Source organism: Artemia sp. Qi Xiang Cuo, chromosome 3, assembly GCF_049724085.1.
Source record: "Artemia sp. Qi Xiang Cuo chromosome 3, ASM4972408v1, whole genome shotgun sequence".
Taxonomy (NCBI): domain Eukaryota; kingdom Metazoa; phylum Arthropoda; class Branchiopoda; order Anostraca; family Artemiidae; genus Artemia; species Artemia sp. Qi Xiang Cuo.
Window position 1 is genome coordinate 74,804,551 of NC_142796.1, and position 18,464 is coordinate 74,823,014.

At 28.7% G+C, this 18,464-nt stretch overlaps 1 protein-coding gene across 6 annotated transcripts in view; it reads left to right on the top strand.

Annotated features, from left to right (window-relative positions):
* LOC148954523 (2-oxoglutarate and iron-dependent oxygenase domain-containing protein 2-like) overlaps window positions 1-18,464 on the top strand; it is a 119,674-nt gene that overhangs the window by 48,122 nt on the left and 53,088 nt on the right. For 3 of the 6 annotated variants that reach the window (XM_089086570.1, XM_089086569.1, XM_089086572.1), the window contains exons 2-3: window positions 9,704-9,741; window positions 17,636-17,680. In XM_089086570.1, coding sequence (XP_088942696.1) covers window positions 9,704-9,741; window positions 17,636-17,680 — 83 coding nt within the window. The remainder of the gene's footprint in view (window positions 1-9,703; window positions 9,742-17,635; window positions 17,681-18,464) is intronic. The other 3 variants (XM_089086571.1, XM_089086574.1, XM_089086573.1) reach the window with 1 other exon arrangement.

Here is an 18,464-nt window from a genome sequence, read left to right on the forward strand (position 1 = left end):
AATTATTAAATATTATTCATATGCTTAAGAATAATTTTTTTAAATAATTTATAATTTACTTATGCGAAACCGAAGTTGTTTTCTTTCATCTTGATTCAAAGGGAACCTGAAAACGAAAAATATCAAATATTAGTCTTATGGTTTAGAACAATCTTTTTCAAATAATATGTAACTTACTTGCGTGAAACTGGAATTTGTTTCTTCCATGATGACTTAAGGGGAACCTGAAAAAGAAAAATATCAAATATTAGTCATATGCTTAAAAACAATCTTTTTTCAATAATTTATAGCTTACTTTCGTGAAACTTAGGTTTTTTCTTCTATTTTGACTTAAAGGGAACCTGAGAAAAAAGTGTTGTATTACTCATATGCTTAAGAATAATTTTATTTTAAATAATTTATAACTTACTTACGAGAGACTGAAGCTTTTTTCTTCCATGTTAGCTCAAAGGGAACCTGACAAAGAAAAATATCAAATATTATTCATGTGCTTAAGAATATTGTTTTTTCAAATTGCTTATAACTTACGTGAAACTGAGGTTTGTTTCTTCCATGTCAAAGGGAACTTGAAAAAGACAAATACCAAATATTAGTAATGTGCTTAAGAACAATCTTTTTCAAATAATTTATAACTTACTTACGTGAAATTCAGGTTGTTTTCTCTCATGTTGACTCAGGGGGAACCTGAAAAATAAAATATAAAATATTAGTATTATGCTTGAGTACAAATTTTTTCAAATATTTTATAACTTACTTACGTGAAACTAAAGTTGTTTTCTTCCATGTTGACTCAGAAGGAACCTGAAAAAAATATCAAATATTAGTCATATGCTTAAGAACAATCTTTTTCAATTAATTTATAGCTTACTTGAAACTAAAGTAGTTTTCTTCCATGTTGACTCAGAAGGAATCTGAAAAAAAAAATCAAGTATTAGTCATATGCTTAAGAACAATCTTTTTAAAATAATTTATAGGTTACTTATGTGAAACTAAAATTGTTTTCTTCCACGTTGACTCACAGAGAACCTTTTGAATATCAAATATTAGACATATGCTTAAGAATGATCTTTTCGAAATAATGTATAACTTACTTAGGTAAAATTTAAGTTGTTCTCTTCCATGTTGACTCAAAAGGAACAAGAAAAAGAAATTATCAATTACTAGGCATATGCTTAAGAACAATCTTTTTGAAATAATTTATAACTTACTTTCGTGAGATTGAATTTGTTTACTTCCACGTTGACTCAGAAGGAACCTGAAAAATATCAAATATTAGTCGTATGCATTAGAACAATATTATTCAAATAATTTATAGGTTTTTTTGAAACTAAAGTTGTTTTTTTCCATGTTAATTTAGAGGGAACCTGAAAAAGAAAAATATCAAATATTAGTCTTATGCTTAAGAACAATCTTTTGGGAATAATTGATATCTCACTTACTCGAAACTAAAGTCGTTTTCTTCCATGTTGACTCAGATGGAACATTGAAAAAGACAAATATCGAATATTAGTCATATGTTTAAGAAGAATAATTTCAAATAATTTATATCATACTAACGTGAGCTAAAGTTGTTTTCATCCATGTTGACTCATACTGAACCTGAAAAAGAAAAATATAAAATTTTAGTCACATTCTTAAGAACAATCTTTTTGAAATAATTTATAACTTACTTATCTGAAACTAAAGTTGTTGTCATCAACGTTGACCCAGAGGGAACCTGGAAAAGAAACACATAAATTATTGATCATATTCTTTAGAATAATGTTTTTCAAATAATTTATAGGTTTTTATGAAACTAAAATTGTTTTCTTCCATGTTAATTTAGAGGGAACCTGAAAAAGAAAAATATCAAATATTAGTCTTATGCTTAAGAACAATCTTTTTGGAATAATTGATATCTCACTTACATGAAACTAAAGTCGTTTTCTTCCATGTTGACTCAAATGGAACATTGAAAAAGACAAATATCGAATATTAGTCATATGTTTAAGAAAAAAATTTTTCAAATAATTTGTAACTTACTTACTTGAGCTAAAGTTGTTTTCATCTATGTTGACTCAGATTGAACCTGAAAAAGAAAAATATAAAATTTTAGTCATATGCTTAAGAACAATCTTCTTGAAATAATTTATAACTTACTTATCTGAAACTAAAGTTGTTGTCATCAACGTTGACCCAGAGGAAAGCTGGAAAAGAAAAACATAAATTATTAGTCATATTCTTTAGAATAATGTTTTTCAAATAATTTATAATTTACTTACGTGAAACTAAAGGTGTTTTCTTTCATGTTGACTCAAAGAGAATCTGAAAAAGAAAATATCAACTATTAGTCACATGCTTTAGAACAATCTTATAAAGTTGTTTTTCTTCCGTGTTGACTCAGAGGGAACCTGAAAAAGAAAGATATCAAACATTAGTCATATACTAAGAATAATGTTTTTCAAATAATTAATAACTTACTTACGTGAAACTAAAGCCGTTTTCTAATAAATATTAGTCATATGCTTACGAGTAATTTTTTAAATAAATTATAACTTACTTACGTGAAACTGAAGTTATTTTCTTCCATGTTGACTCAGAAGGAACCTGAAAATAAAAAAAATATCAAATATTAGTAGTATATTTAAGAACAGTATTTTTCAAATAGTTAATAGATTACATATGGGAAACTAAAGTTTTTTTCTTCAATATTGGCTCAGAGGGAACTTGAAAAAGAAAAATATCAGATATTAGACATATGCTTAAGAATAATATTTTCAAATAATTTATAACTTACGTGAAATTTAAGTTGTTTTCTTCTATGTTGACTCAAATGGAACCTGAAAAAGAAAATATCAAATATTAGACATATGGTTAAGAACAATCTTTATGAAATAATTTATAAATTACTAACGTCGAACTGATGTCGTTGTCTTCCTTGTTGACTCAAAAAAAAACGAAAAAGAAAATATATCAAATATTAGTCATTTTCTTAAGAAAAATGTTTTTCAAATAAGTTATAGCTTGCTTATAGTAAACCAAAGTTTTTTCTTCCATGTTGACTCAGAAGGAACCTGAAAAGAAAAAAAATATCAAATATTAGTCATATGTTTAAGAATAATATTTTTCAAATAGTTTATAGCTTACATATCTGAAAATAAAGTTGTTTTCTTTCACGTTGATTCAGAGGGAACCTGAAAAAAAGAAAATAACCATGTTGACTAAGAGGAATCTTGCGTAAAACTAAACTTGTTTTCTTCCATGTTGTCTCAAAGGGAACTTGACAAAAAATATCAAAAATTAGTCGTATGCTTAAGAACAATCTTTTTCAAATAATGTATAACTTACATATTTGAAACTAAAGTTGTTTTCTTCCATTTTGTCCCAGAGGGAGCCTGACAAAAAATACAAAATATTAGTCATATGCTTAAGAACAATCTGTTGTAAGTTAGGTACATGAAACTGAATTGGTTTTCTTCCGTGTTGACTCAAAGTGAACCTGAAAAAGAAATATATCAACTATTAGTTATATACTTAAGAACAATCTATTTCAAATAATTTATAACTTACTTACGTGAAACTAAATTTGTTTTCTTCCATGCTGACTCAGAAGGAACTTGGAAAAGAAAAATATCAAATATTAGTCATAAGGTTTAGAACAATCTTTTTCAAATAATTTATAACTTACTTACATGAAACTGAAATTTTTTCTTCCATGATGACTCAAGGGGAACCTGAAAAAACAAAAATATCAAGTATTAGTCATATGGTTTAGAACAATCTTTTTCAAATAATATATAACTTACATACGTGAAACTGAATTTTTCTTCCATGATAACTCATGGGGAACCTGAGAAAGAAAAATATCAAATATTAGTCATATGCTTAAGAACAATCTATCCAATAATTTATAACTTACTTTCGTAAAACTTAGGTTTTTTCTTCTATTTTGACTCAAGGGGAACCTGAAAAAAAATATGAAATATTATTCATCTGCTTAAAAATATTTTCTTTTAAATAATTTATAACTTTGTGTGAAACTGAAACTTTTTTCTTCCATTTTAACTCAAAGGGAACCTGAAAAAGTAAAATATCAAATATTATTTATATGCTTAAGTATATTTTTTTCAAATTGTTTGTAACTTACGTGAAACTGAGGTAGTGTCTTCAATGATTGACTCAAAAGGGAACTTGATTAAGACAAATATCAAATATTAGTTATATGCTTAAGAACAAACTTTTTCAAATAACTTATAACTTACTTACGTGAAATTGAAGTTGTTTCCTTCCATGTTGACTCAAAGAGAACCTGAAAAAGAAAATATCAAACATTAGTCATATACTTAATTATAATGTTTTTCAAATAATTTATGACTTACTTACGTGAAACTACAGCCATTTTCTAATAAATATTAGTCATATGCTTACGAGCATTTTTTTTGAAATAAATTATAACTTACTTACGTGAAACTGAAGTTATTTTCTTCCATGTTGACTCAGAAGGAACCTGAAAAGAAAAAAAATATCAAATATTAGTCGTATATTTAAGAACAGTATTTTTCAAATAGTTTATAGCTTACATATGGGAAACTAAAGCTGTTTTCTTCCATATTGGCTCAGAGGGAACTTGAAAAAAAAATATCAGATATTAGACATATGCTTAAGAATAATATTTTTCAAATAATTTATAACTTACGTGAAATTTAAGTTGATTTCTTCTATGTTGACTCAAATGGAACCTGAAAAAGAAAATATCAAATATTAGACATATGGTTAAGAACAATCTTTTTGAAATAATTTATAAATTAGTAACGTCGAACTGATGTCGTTGTCTTCCTTGTTGACTCAGAAAAAAAAACCGAAAAAGAAAATATATCAAATATTAGTCATTTGCTTAAGAACAATGTTTTTCAAATAAGTTATAGCTTGCTTATATGAAACTAAAGTTTTTTCTTCCATGTTGACTCAGAAGGAACCTGAAAAGAAAAAAATATCAAATATTAGTCATATTTTTAAGAACAATATTTTTCAAATAGTTTATAGCTTACATATGTGAAAATAAAGTTGTTTTCTTTCACGTTGATTCAGAGGGAACCTGAAAAAAAGAAAATAACCATGTTGACTAAGAGGAAACTTACGTAAAACTAAACTTGTTTTCTTCCATGTTGTCTCAAAGGGAACTTGACAAAAAATATCAAAAATTAGTCGTATGCTTAAGAACAATCTTTTTCAAATAATGTATAACTTACATATGTGAAACTAAAGTTGTTTTCTTCCATTTTGTCCCAGAGGGAGCCTGACAAAAAATACAAAATATTAGTCATATTTTTAAGAACAATCTGTTGTAAGTTAGGTACATGAAACTGAATTGGTTTTCTTCCGTGTTGACTCAAAGTGAACCTGAAAAAGAAATATATCAACTATTAGTTATATACTTAAGAACAATCTATTTCAAATAATTTATAACTTACTTACGTGAAACTAAATTTGTTTTCTTCCATGCTGACTCAGAGGGAAATTGGAAAAGAAAAATATCAAATATTAGTCATATGGTTTAGAACAATCTTTTTCAAATAATTTATAACTTACTTACATGAAACCGAAATTTTTTCTTCCATGATGACTCAAGGGGAACCTGAAAAAAGAAAAATATCAAGTATTAGTCATATGGTTTAGAACAATCTTTTTCAAATAATATATAACTTACATACGTGAAACTGAATTTTTTTCTTCCATGATAACTCATGGGGAACCTGAAAAAGAAAAATATCAAATATTAGTCATATGCTTAAGAACAATCTATCCAATAATTTATAACTTACTTTCGTAAAACTTAGGTTTTTTCTTCTATTTTGACTCAAGGGGAACCTGAAAAAAAATATTAAATATTATTCATCTGCTTAAAAATATTTTCTTTTAAATAATTTATAACTTTGTGTGAAACTGAAACTTTTTTCTTCCATTTTAACTCAAAGGGAACCTGAAAAAGTAAAATATCAAATATTATTTATATGCTTAAGTATATTTTTTTCAAATTGTTTGTAACTTACGTGAAACTGAGGTAGTTTCTTCAATGATTGACTCAAAAGGGAACTTGATTAAGACAAATATCAAATATTAGTTATATGCTTAAGAACAAACTTTTTCAAATAACTTATAACTTACGTACGTGAAATTCAAGTTGTTTTCTTCCATGTTGACTCAGAGGAAACCTGAAAAAGAAAATATCAAACATTAGTCATATACTAAGAATAATGTTTTTCAAATAATTAATTACTTACTTACGTGAAACTAAAGCCGTTTTCTAATAAATATTAGTCATATGATTACGATTAATTTTTTAATTAAATTGTAACTTACTTAAGTGAAACTAAAGTTTTTTTTCTTCAATGTTGACTCAGAAGGAACCTGAAAAGAAAAAAAATATCAAATATTAGTCGTATGTTTAAGAACAATATTTTTCAAATAGTTAATAGATTACATATGGGAAACTAAAGCTGTTTTCTTCCATATTGGCTCAGAGGGAACTTGAAAAAAAAATATCAGATATTAGACATATGCTTAAGAATAATATATTTCAAATAATTTATAACTTACTTACGTGAAATTTAAGTTGATTTCTTCTATGTTGACTCAAATGGAACCTGAAAAAGAAAATATCAAATATTAGACATATGGTTAAGAACAATCTTTTTGAAATAATTTATAAATTACTAACGTCGAACTGATGTCGTTTTCTTCCTTGTTGACTCAAATAACTTATAACTTACTTACGTGAAATTCAAGTTGTTTCCTTCCACGCTGACTCAGAGGGAACCTGAAAAAGAAAATATCAAATATTAGTCATATACTTAAGAATAATGTTTTTAAAATAATTTATAACTTACTTACTTGAAACTAAAGCCATTTTCTAATAAATATTAGTCATATGCTTACGAGCATTTTTTCATTCCATGACTCAAGGGGAACCTGAAAAAGAAAAATATCAAATATCATTCATATGAACAATCCTTTTTCATATGAACTATCATATGAACAAGGTTTAGAACAATCTTTATCCATTTATTTATAACTTTCTTTTTGAAACTTAGCTTTTTTCTTCCATTTTGACTCAAAGGGAACCTGAAAAATTATTAAATATTATTCATATGCTTAAGAATATTTTTTTAAAATAATTTATAACTTACCTACGCGAAGCCGAAGTTCTTTTCTTCCATGCTTAAGTATATTTTTTTCAAATTGTTTGTAACTTACGTGAAACTGAGGTTGTTTCTTCAATGATTGACTGAAAAGGGAACTTGATTAAGACAAATATCAAATATTAGTTATATGCTTAAGAACAAACTTTTTCAAATAATTTATAACTTACGTACGTAAAATTGAAGTTGTTTCCTTCCATGTTGACTCAAAGGGAACCTGAAGAAGAAAAATATCAAATATTATTCATATGTTTGAGAACAATCTTTTTGAAATAATTTATAACTTACGTAAAACTAAAATTTTTTCATTCCATGTTGACTTAAAGGGAACCTGAAAAAGAAAAATAGCAAAAATTATTCATATGCTTGATAATACTCCTTTTGAATTTATTTGTAACTTACTTACGTGAAACTGAAATTTTTTTATTCCATGACTCAAAAGGAACCTGAAAAAGAAAAATATCAAATATTATTCATATAAACAATCCTTTTTCATATGAACAAGGTTTAGAACAATCTTTATCCATTTATTTATAACTTTCTTTCGTGAAATTTAGGTTTTTTCTTCCATTTTGACTCAAAGGGAACCTGAAAAAATCATTAAATATTATTCATATGCTTAAGAATAATTTTTTTTAAATAATGTATAATTTACTTATGCGAAACCGAAGTTGTTTTCTTTCATCTTGATTCAAAGGGAATCTGAAAGCGAAAAATATCAAATATTAGTCTTATGGTTTAGAACAATCTTTTTCAAATAATATATAACTTACTTTCGTGAAACTGAAATTTGTTTTTTCCATGATGACTCAAGGGGAATCTGAAAAAGAAAATACCAAATATTAGTCATATGCTTTTGTCTTCCATTTTGACTCAAAGGGAACCTGAAAAAATTATTAAATATTATTCATATGCTTAAGAATAAGTTTTTTAAATAATTTATAACCTACTTACGCGAAACCGAAGTTGTTTTCTTCCATGTTGATTCAAAGGGAATCTGAAAGCGAAAAATATCAAATATTAGTCATATGGTTTAGAACAATCTTTTTCAAATAATATATAACTTACTTTCGTGAAACTGAAATTTGTTTTTTCCATGATGACTTAAGGGGAACCTGAAAAAGAAAAATATCAAATATTAGTCATATGCTTAAAAACAATCTTTTTTCAATAATTTATAGCTTACTTTCGTGAAACTTAGGTTTTGTCTTCCATTTTTACTCAAAGGGAACCTGAAAAAAAGTGTTGTATTACTCATATGCTTAGGAGTAATGTTATTTTAAATAATTTATAACTTACTTTCGTGAGACTGAAGCTGTTTTCTTCCATGTTAGCTCAAAGGGAACCTGAAAAAGAAAAATATAAAATATTATTCATGTGCTTAAGAATATTGTTTTTTCAAATTGCTTATAACTTACGTGAAACTGACGTTTGTTTCTTCCGTGTCAAAGGGAACTTGAAAAAGACAATGAAAAAGACAAATACCAAATATTAGTAGTATGCTTAAGAACAATTGTTTTCAAATAATTTACAACTTACTGACGTGAAATTCAAGTTGTTTTCTTCCAAGTTGACTCAGAGGGAACCTGAAAAATAAAATATCAAATATATGTCATATGCTTGAGTACAAATTTTTTCAAATATTTTATAACTTACTTACGTGAAACTAAAGTTGTTTTCTTCCATGTTGACTCAGAAGGAACCTGAAAAAAAACCTATCAAATATTAGTCATATGCTTAAGAACAATAGTTTTCTTCCATGTTAACTCAGAGGGAACCTGAAAAAGACAAAAATCAAATATTAGGCTTTTCTTTAAGAACAATCTTTTTGAAATAATATATAACTTAGTTACGTGAAACTAAAGTTGTGTTCTTCCATATTGAATCAGAGGGAACCTTATAAAGAAATCTATCAAATGTTAGTTATATGCTTAGGAACAATCTTTTTGAAATAATTTATAATTTACTTACGTGAAATTGAAGTTGTTTTTTTCCATGTTGACTCAAAGGGAACCTGAAAAAGGCAAATATCAAATATTATTCATATGCTTAAGAATTTTTTTTAAATAATTTATAACTAATTTACGTGAAATTGAGGTTTTTTCTCTTTCGTGTTTACTCAAAAAGGAACCTGAAAAAGACAAATATCAAATATGAGTCATTTGCTAAATAGCATTTTTTACAAATGATTTGTAATTAACTTGCGTGAAACTAAAGCTTTTTTCTTCTATGTCTACTCAATAAGGGACCTGAAAAGACAAATATCAAATATAAGTCATATGCTTCAGAACATTCTGTTTTCAAATGATTTATAACTTGCTGATTTAAATTATAAATTTTTTCCGCCTTGTCAACCAAAATTGAATCTAAAAAAGAGACATTTTAAATATTAGTCATATTTAAAATAAACCTATATTCGAATATTTTATAAGTTTCTCACTCGAAACTACAGGTTTCCCGGACATTTTGACTAAAAAGAACCTAAAAAAGCTATATGTTCAGTATTGATAAAATAATAATTTCAGGTTGTAGTCCTACTCTAAGCAAAAATATCCAATACCTGGTGAGTAATTAACTAAAACTACTTTTCTTACTCTAAGCATTCAATTTTTGTATTTAGCATTTAAACCTAGAGTTAGTTAACCTTTGAACATTTAACCCTTTAGCAAGGCTTTTTTGTGTTGTTCACTTGCATCTGACTATTACCTTTCTCTTTATGAACAGCTAAAGACTGAAATGACGCGCGCATTACTGCAGTATATAACCTTTCTCTTTAGTATGACATCATCCTATCTTATGAGTGCGCCATGTGTTAAAGAGTTGATGTAATTAGTTTGCAGTCTTTATTTTGAAAATGATGTCATTCCATTTTTCGAACTCATCATATAGATAAAACATGATTCATAGTAATTTTGCTCTCTTGCTCTTACTTGAAATGGAAGTTTTTTCCTCAATTTTAACACAAGCAAGAAATCGAAAGCAGGAAATAACAGAAATTAGTTTTACTCTAAAATACAAAAGGTTTATCAAATAGCTTAGTACTTATATGCTTGAAACAGGTTCTAAAACTCCATAATTGCTTAAATCTAAAAAAAAGAAAAAATGATCAAATGTCCGTCATATGCCAAACAAGATTGTTTCTCTAAAATGATTTTTAACTTACCTACTCGAAATTGAAGTTTCTTCCTCCGTGTTGACTCAAAAGAATTGCTAAAACGGGAAATTTTAAATAGTAAAGTCATCTGCTGCAACCCTTAAGTTGCTTTCCAAGTAATTTACAACTTACTCGATAGAAAGGTTCTTCCTGTAGCCTATCTAGAACCAAAAGAAGATCTGAAAAAAGGAAATATTATTTTTTAGCCATATACTAAAGCTCTACAGATGAAGGATGACAGATTGCCGAAGATTGTCCTTTTCGGCCAACCGTCTAGGGCTAAATGGAAGGCAGGTTGTCCGTGGTTGGGTTGGGAGGATGTCACAAAGAAAGATTTAAAGGAAATGGGAACTTTCTGGGAGGGTTTAAAGAGGGAGGCTTGAGTAGATTAGGATGGAGGAGGATTTTGCGTAGCTGTGTTAGCCTCAGGTGGCTTGGTGTTGTGGTGAGTTGTTAGTAGTAGTAATAGTAATCATTCGAAATTGAAGTTTTTGTCTCTGTATTGACTCAACAACGAACACGAATAGAGAAATTATTTTTGTCAAAAGTTATTTTTCAAATGATTTATAACTTACATGCTCAAAAAGAAAGATTTCTTCCTCACGATGAGTTAAAACAGTCTGAACAAGAGAATTATCGAGCATTAGTCATCTGCTAAAGCACTGTTGTTGTTCTGAAACCATTTTTAACTTAAAACGAGTATATTAGTTTTACCTTAACGTACAATAGTAATATTGCCATATTTGGTCGAAATTTGTTCTTAACTCGATAATAACTGAAATCTGAAAAAAAGAAAAGGAAATCAAATATGAGTCATATACCAAACAAAATTGTTTTCTTAAAAGATTATTTACTTTTAACTCGAATCTTAAATTTCCATTTCTGTGTTGACTCAATAGAAAACCTGAAAAGAAAATTTAAATGTCTGTGCTTTGATAAAATCTTAAAGGTTTTTTTTTCAAATAATTTATAACATACTTACTCGAAATGAAATTTTCTTCCTTCATATTTGATTAAATAATATTTAGAAAAATGCTATACATTAATCATACAGAAAAGCCCAATTGTTGATCATAAGCAATTTTTTACTTAATAACTAGAAATTGAATTTTCTTCCTCGGTGACGATTCAGAAGAGAAAATTAAAAGGGAAGATGTAAATCTTTATCGTTTTCTCAAACCCTGGAGTTGTTTCCAAATAACTTACAATTTATTTACTCAAAACAAAAGTTTTTTGATTGACTTTGAATCAAAAGATATTCTGAAAAAGAGAAATATTAGGCACTAGCAGCTCGGTCCAATTATCTTGAGGCTAGCAAGCCGAGAATTTGAAAAACAGCTTCATCCGACGTTGCACTAGAAAGATATTGACTTCGATCTAGAATGATCTTCCTGAGGAAGTTATCCCTAAATGTTTCTCTGTTGACTTTTATAATTAAGCGAAGAATCAATAGTCATTTAAAAACCATGATAAAGGACTAGCGGCAAATCAGATATTTAATTATGCTTGGCGCCATGTATTTAGAAAAAAAGAAAAAAATTACTAAAGTACTGTTAATTTTCTTTAACGATTTTTAACTTACCTACTCGGAATTGAAGTTTCTTCCTCTGTGTTGACTCAAATATTAGCTGAAAAGGGAAATGATAAGTATTAAATGCATGGTTGAACGGTCTTGACGGGGAACTTTCGGCATGTATTTTGAAAATTCAAAATATTGGTAACAGTTCGTAAGGTTATAGAACTAGGGGTGGCTTACAATAAAAATCAATTAAAGTGACTCACCTGTTGAGTAGTGTGCTCACTTGGTACCAAGCTAAATAATATAAAAAAACAAAAAAATACCATATTAGGCTTACGAAATAGCCGGCCTTCATCTAAACCCTTTTTTACAAGATAGGCTTAGGTCTAGCAAAGAGACCCTTACTTCAAATGCTATAAATGTGTATCCACAAAAAGTTGGTGTTTACCCCATTGAATGGAGATGCTTTTAGTTCAGTCAAAATTTAGTCAGATGTGGCTAATATCAAAGAATTTTTTTAGATACGCTATATGTGTTTTAACCCCCCCCCCCCGAAACAAAATCCTGGATATGCCCTTGGCGGTTTTTAATGCAGATATCCGTATAAAAGTTAAAAATTTTAATCATCCTTTATGAGTAAGAAATATCAAAAAAAATCTATAGGAAAATGTATTCATATACATTAATTTCATAATTCTCAAGTATATTATTGTACGGAATTCTATCAGCTGTCTATTCGGATAAGACTTGTTATATCCCGCCCATTTTTAACTCAACTCCCGACTAGAATTACAAATAACTAATTATTTTACAAACCTGGAACGGAAATTACTCTTGGGCGGAGCCCCCCCTCCTTTTTATTTAGGTGGCGTGGAACAAATTTTTATCTAAAAATAATCATCATTAGTTATGATCGCGGCGCGGAATGCGCCCAATGAAAAGGGAAATTTCAAGTATTAGCTATGTGCTAAACCTAAAGTTTATTTTTCAAGTAATTTGTTACTTACATACTCGAATCGAAAGTTTCTTCTTCTACGTTGACTTAAAAGAGAATCTGAAAAGGAAATTTCAAATATTTGTTAAAACCTTGAAGTTTTTGTTCTATTTTAATAATTTATAATTTATTTAACTGAAACGGAATTTACTTCCTCCATGTTGACTCAAAGGAGGACCTTAAAAATGAATACATAAAATATTAATGTTGAATTTGTTGTTGTATCTGACTAACACCTTTCTCTTCTACGTATCGGAAAAAACTGAAGTGACGCGAGCATTACTTCTATGGCGATAGCTTTCTTTTTAATATGACGTCATCCTATCTTAGGAGTGCATCTTGTAAAGAGAATGTGACGTCATGTTTTCTGTCAAACAGTGGTTGTAATTAGTTTGTGATTTCTTTCTTTGAATATGACGTCATCTAATTTTGTTAATACATCATATAGGTAGTAGGCCCGTGCGACTCAAAATAACTGTGTTCTCTTGCTCTCGCTTGAAACGGAAGTTTCTTCCTCAGTGTCGGTACAAAAGACAAATTGAAAACAAGAAATATCAGATATTAGTTATACTCTGAAATATAGTAGGTTCATCGAATAGCCTAGAGCTTATTTGCGCGAAACTCGTTTTTTATTCCATAATAACTAAAATCTGAAAAAGAAAGTCACATATCACACAATTTTTGTCAACAAATATTTTCTTTCAAATAACCTATAATTTTTTTATTCGAAACGGAAATTTTTTCCTATATATTGACCAAAACAGAAACTGAACTAGAGATATTGCAGATGTTACTCATATGCTCATACGCAATTGTTTTTTACAAATAATTTATTTATTTTATTACGTACTCGAAATTGAAGTTTCTTCCTCTGACAAATATCAAACACTAGTAATACGCTAAAGTAAAATGTGTTTTTTTCAGCTAATTTTTTAATAGTTTTAGTATTCTTTAAGAAATATCAGATATTGGTTTTACCCGAAAATGTTATAGGTTTTTCAAACAGCTTAGAATTTATTTGCTGGAAAGTTGTTTGACCCCCCCCCCCTCCCGGGCATCTCTTTGTGCTGCATACTGTAATTTTTGCAGATTTTCTTATTTAAACCCTGAAAAAGAAATTCCTTACAAAAAATTTAAAAGCTTATCTGTAAAAATAATCTTCGATGTGCTCGTTAGAGCAAACCAGTTTGGGTATTTTCTCTTTGTTTCTATCGGTTACAGTTTTGAGCAATATTCTTTCGGCTTTTTTTGGGGGGGGGGGGGTCTAGGCCTTTTGGATTTCAAAAAGATGAAATTCTGGAGTTTATTTTTTATTCCAAATCCAAACGTATTCAGATTTTTTCCTAGCACCCATATAATTATCACGTAGTGATTATGGAAGTTAAACAAGGGATTATACAAACAATGGGCTGACTGGACATTTCAAATGCCTAAGTATTGAGTGAACAAACCCGGTGGCCGCCAATGAGCACGGTGTTCCGATTGACAGCCATTAATGCAAGTTGGTGTACTTGTAGATACTCCGTTATACATACAAGTATAAGGAACATATTACAATGTTGTTTTTTTCTTGATTGAGTACTCAAAACCTATTTTCCAATTTCTTAGATACAACCCTTTCAAAGGATTTTTATTTACTAATGTTTTTCCATTGTCTAACTTGTTTTATAATTTTTGTGTCGTTTTTTTAGAGCCAAATTCAACTCTACGGACCATCATTTTGGCCGTAATAGCAGTTGCTAAAATATTTACATATTTTTACATATTAGCAATGGTATATTTACATATTAGCAATGGTAAAACTCAAAGCAAACAGATATTATTCCGCATATGAAGGGATTGTCCCCCTCTTCAATACCTTGCTCTTCACGCTAAAACTTTTAGCGCTATTAGAATAGCTTCCTATTCTAATTAAACGGCCCTTGTTTTTCAGGAGTCTTTCTTAAAAAATTGTGAAAACAGTTAAACTTTAGCGTAAAGAGCAGGATATTGAGGAGGAGGGTAACCCCTACATAGTACGGAGTAATTTCTTTTCGTTTTAATCTTGCTCCCTACTTTCAGTTGAAAAAAACTTGTTTTATTTGTTTAATATGTATATTAAAGTGACAATTCACGTTATATTTTTTTTTTCATTGAAGTGCAAATTATATTCTGGTCTTTGGAAAGCATTGTTGTTATCAGCCCTACCCATGTTAATTTCTGCTCGTTTTGAGTTTCAATCAGTTATTTATTGTAGTTTCTATTCGTTATTCGTTTTGGGTTTTATTTATTTATTGATGGTGATTTGTGGTAGTTTTACAGTTGGAAGATTATTTGACTCTATTTCTGCTCATTTTTGGTTTAGTGGAGCTCTTCACTTTTATTTGAAAAAGTTATTTTGTGGTTAAAGCTTTTTTTAATTAATCATATATATGACAACTGCTTCACCCTTCATTTGATACTCACACAGCAAAGGTGTTTTTTTTTTTTTTTTTTTTTTTTTTTTTTTTTTTTTGTAACATATTTTTTTATATGCAGGCACATTGAATAAACATTACCTACCAATTGGCAAAAGATTATGTTTGCAAACCTAAGTATTCACAGTGATATTTCTTGTGATGCAGGAGATATGATTGATACTCTAGCAAAAATAGATGTTTCTGAACCCAAATGAAATTCTGCAATTGAATATTTGCAATCAATGGTAGGATTTACAGTTTTATCACTTTGTGGAAGATCCTAATCCTTTCTTTTATTGAGTACTGGTATGTTGCATATAATCTGTGACAATCAGGATAAGCTCATAGAATTATAACTATAAGAAAAAAGCAGCAAATGGACAAGCTTATGCTTCTTTTAGAGCTGTTTTAGTGCTTTATAGTTATTCCATTTGCCATATCAAGTAAAGCTCTGTGTATTGTATCCCTGAGTACCAAAAAGATTTTTAAAAAGGCCACTACAACTTTCAATTTCCAATCTAATAGGCCACTCTAAAAATTTTACGACAACTCCTTCAATATAAAGTTCATTGATGAAAAAGAAATAATAAATAATATGTAGGGCCTGCTTTGCTCTTTACTTAGACAGTACTATTGCGCTGCCTATGATAATGTCTAGTTCAGAAAGGAAATATTGCATCAATATTACCTGATATTTGATTTTTTGTTTACAGAGGGCTGAAATCTTGGCTCTAGGACTCTCAGACATGTAGAGGTTGATGGTGTAATTTTCTTCTAGACTGAATCCCTATACGGGGGATTTCTCGCCCTTTTCTCAAACTACAACAATTGTAAAAACAAAGAAATGAATATAAAGATGACAAACGGACCTATGGCCAGTAAATGAAAATGAAGAAAACAAAAAGAATCAAACGAATATTTCGCCCTAATACAACAAGGCGTCTTCAGCATAGAAAAAAAGCTAGAAACTAAAACTAAATAATATATATATAACTCAAATAGACTAACATAAGAAATATAATATACAATTACTCATATATACAAATGGCAACTACCTTCATGAAACCAGAAAAGTCAGTTACTTTTCTGGTTTCATGAAGGTGGCTGCCAATTGTATATGTGAGTAATTGTATGTTGTAATTGTATATTTTATGTTGGTCTATTTTAGTTTTATATATATTTTTTAGTTATTTTTTTGTAGCTTTTGTTTCTAGTTTTTTGTTGTTGTTTTTTTTTTTTTTTTATGCTTAAGACGCCTTGTAGTATACGGGCGAAATATTCGTTTGATTTTTTTGTTTTATTCGTTTTTATTTACTGGCTATGGACCTATTTATCATCTTTATATTCATTTCTTTGTTTTTGCCATGGCTGGCCAGTTTGGCTTTAGATATTTTTATTTGTAACAATTGTCTTATGCTATCAAATGTTTTTTGGCTCCTAGAAAGTTTAAATAAATAGAAGTAGCATAAAAATTAAATTACATATGGAAAACAAGAGAGGAAAGGAAATAATAAATAAAAAATAAAATCAAAAAGGTGAGAAAACGAGGATTTTTTAAGCCAGTGGCAAAATATGGTGACGAAGAACAAACAAATATTTCGACAAGGACCACTGCCAAGTCGTCTTCAGTGCTAAAAAAAAAAAAAAAAAAAAAAAAAAATCATAACAAAATCTAACCTTCCGAAGTAAATCTAACGAGAGTAGAATAGACACTGAATAAAAAAAAACGAGCCTGAAATAAATGAAAGAAACAATCACCAATTGGATTGAATAAGTACTCGTTGCCTGGCAATAGACTTTGCCATTCTACAATTTCGATATTCATTAGGCATGTGGACCGGTTGTCTTAAATTAGACTGGGCGAAAATATTGAGTCTTTTGAAATTAAGCTGTTATAAATTGGACTTAAAGAAATATCTCCGGTGTCTCTATTTATACCCAAATTTCTGTTTATATATTTTTTATCTCAATTACCTCTTTAAAAGATTGCGGTAGGCCATTTACAGTAGATATTAAAGTTGCCTCCTCAAAAAGTACCAAATGTGTAGGATTTTCGAAGATATGCAGGGCTAAGGCGGAATCAAAGTTTTAATTTTTATTTTCGAATCTCAGTGACTTATCTATTGAAATTTTGTCTTCATGCAAACGTTCACACATCAACAACTTGGTGAACGTTTGCATTAATTTATAATTACTGGGCTAGATCTAGCCAAGGAAAATGTTACTTGGAGAGTAATTATGATACCTAATTTCACTGATCCCCCTAAATATAAAAAAATTCCTTGCTAAAATTTCCTAAAATTTCTTGGCTAAAATTGTAATCCTGCATTATTAAGCCTACTTATTTTTCAGGTAATCAGAGGTGCGGGGCTTTCTTTAGATGAAACATTGAAACAAGTAAGCTTTTTTAATTTTTGAATTGAGACATAAAATCTTTTTTCTAGTTGCTAATCATTATGAGTTTTTAAAGCTGTTGAAAGAGAAATATGAAACTTGTAGTATAGTAGAATTGCAGTAGTAGAATTTGGTTAGACACATGGGGCTTATTGCTTTCCCCTCCCTCTAGATCGCAGAGTCCTGTAGTTGACCAAGCCAGCTCCATGGGGGTAGGCAACCTTGGGTTTAAATAGCGTAAGGACTGTTTTGTATTGGCTCTATGGCTTTCAAAGGACAAATATAAGTTCATTTGGATATCCCTTATCTTATAAGTGGAGTATTTTTTTTTCTGCAGTTGTTAACTTTGTGTGTGCTGGTAAGCTCTTTTATCAGTTAATAAATCACAAAGTCTATAGTCCAACTGATTCCTTCTGTATGATTTTTCACATGTCCTCAGAAACCCAAAGTGAACCTTTTCATTGTATTTTACTTTAAGTAAAGTACTGCCTTAGATCAAGCTTTATCAGTACATTCATTTAGTGGACTTGTTTAACCAACTTGCTTGTGTATAACTGAGATAAACCCCAAAACATTATATTGTGAAGTTTTTGTGCAAAGGAATATGCTCCTCGAATGAGATTGCTACTTACCTAACAGTGCAAATTTCTGTGTTTGGCTCTATCAGCATATTAATTTTTTTGCTAAACCATTACCAGAGTAGAAGACACTGATATATATATATATATATATATATATATATATATATATATATATATATATATATATATATATATATATATATATA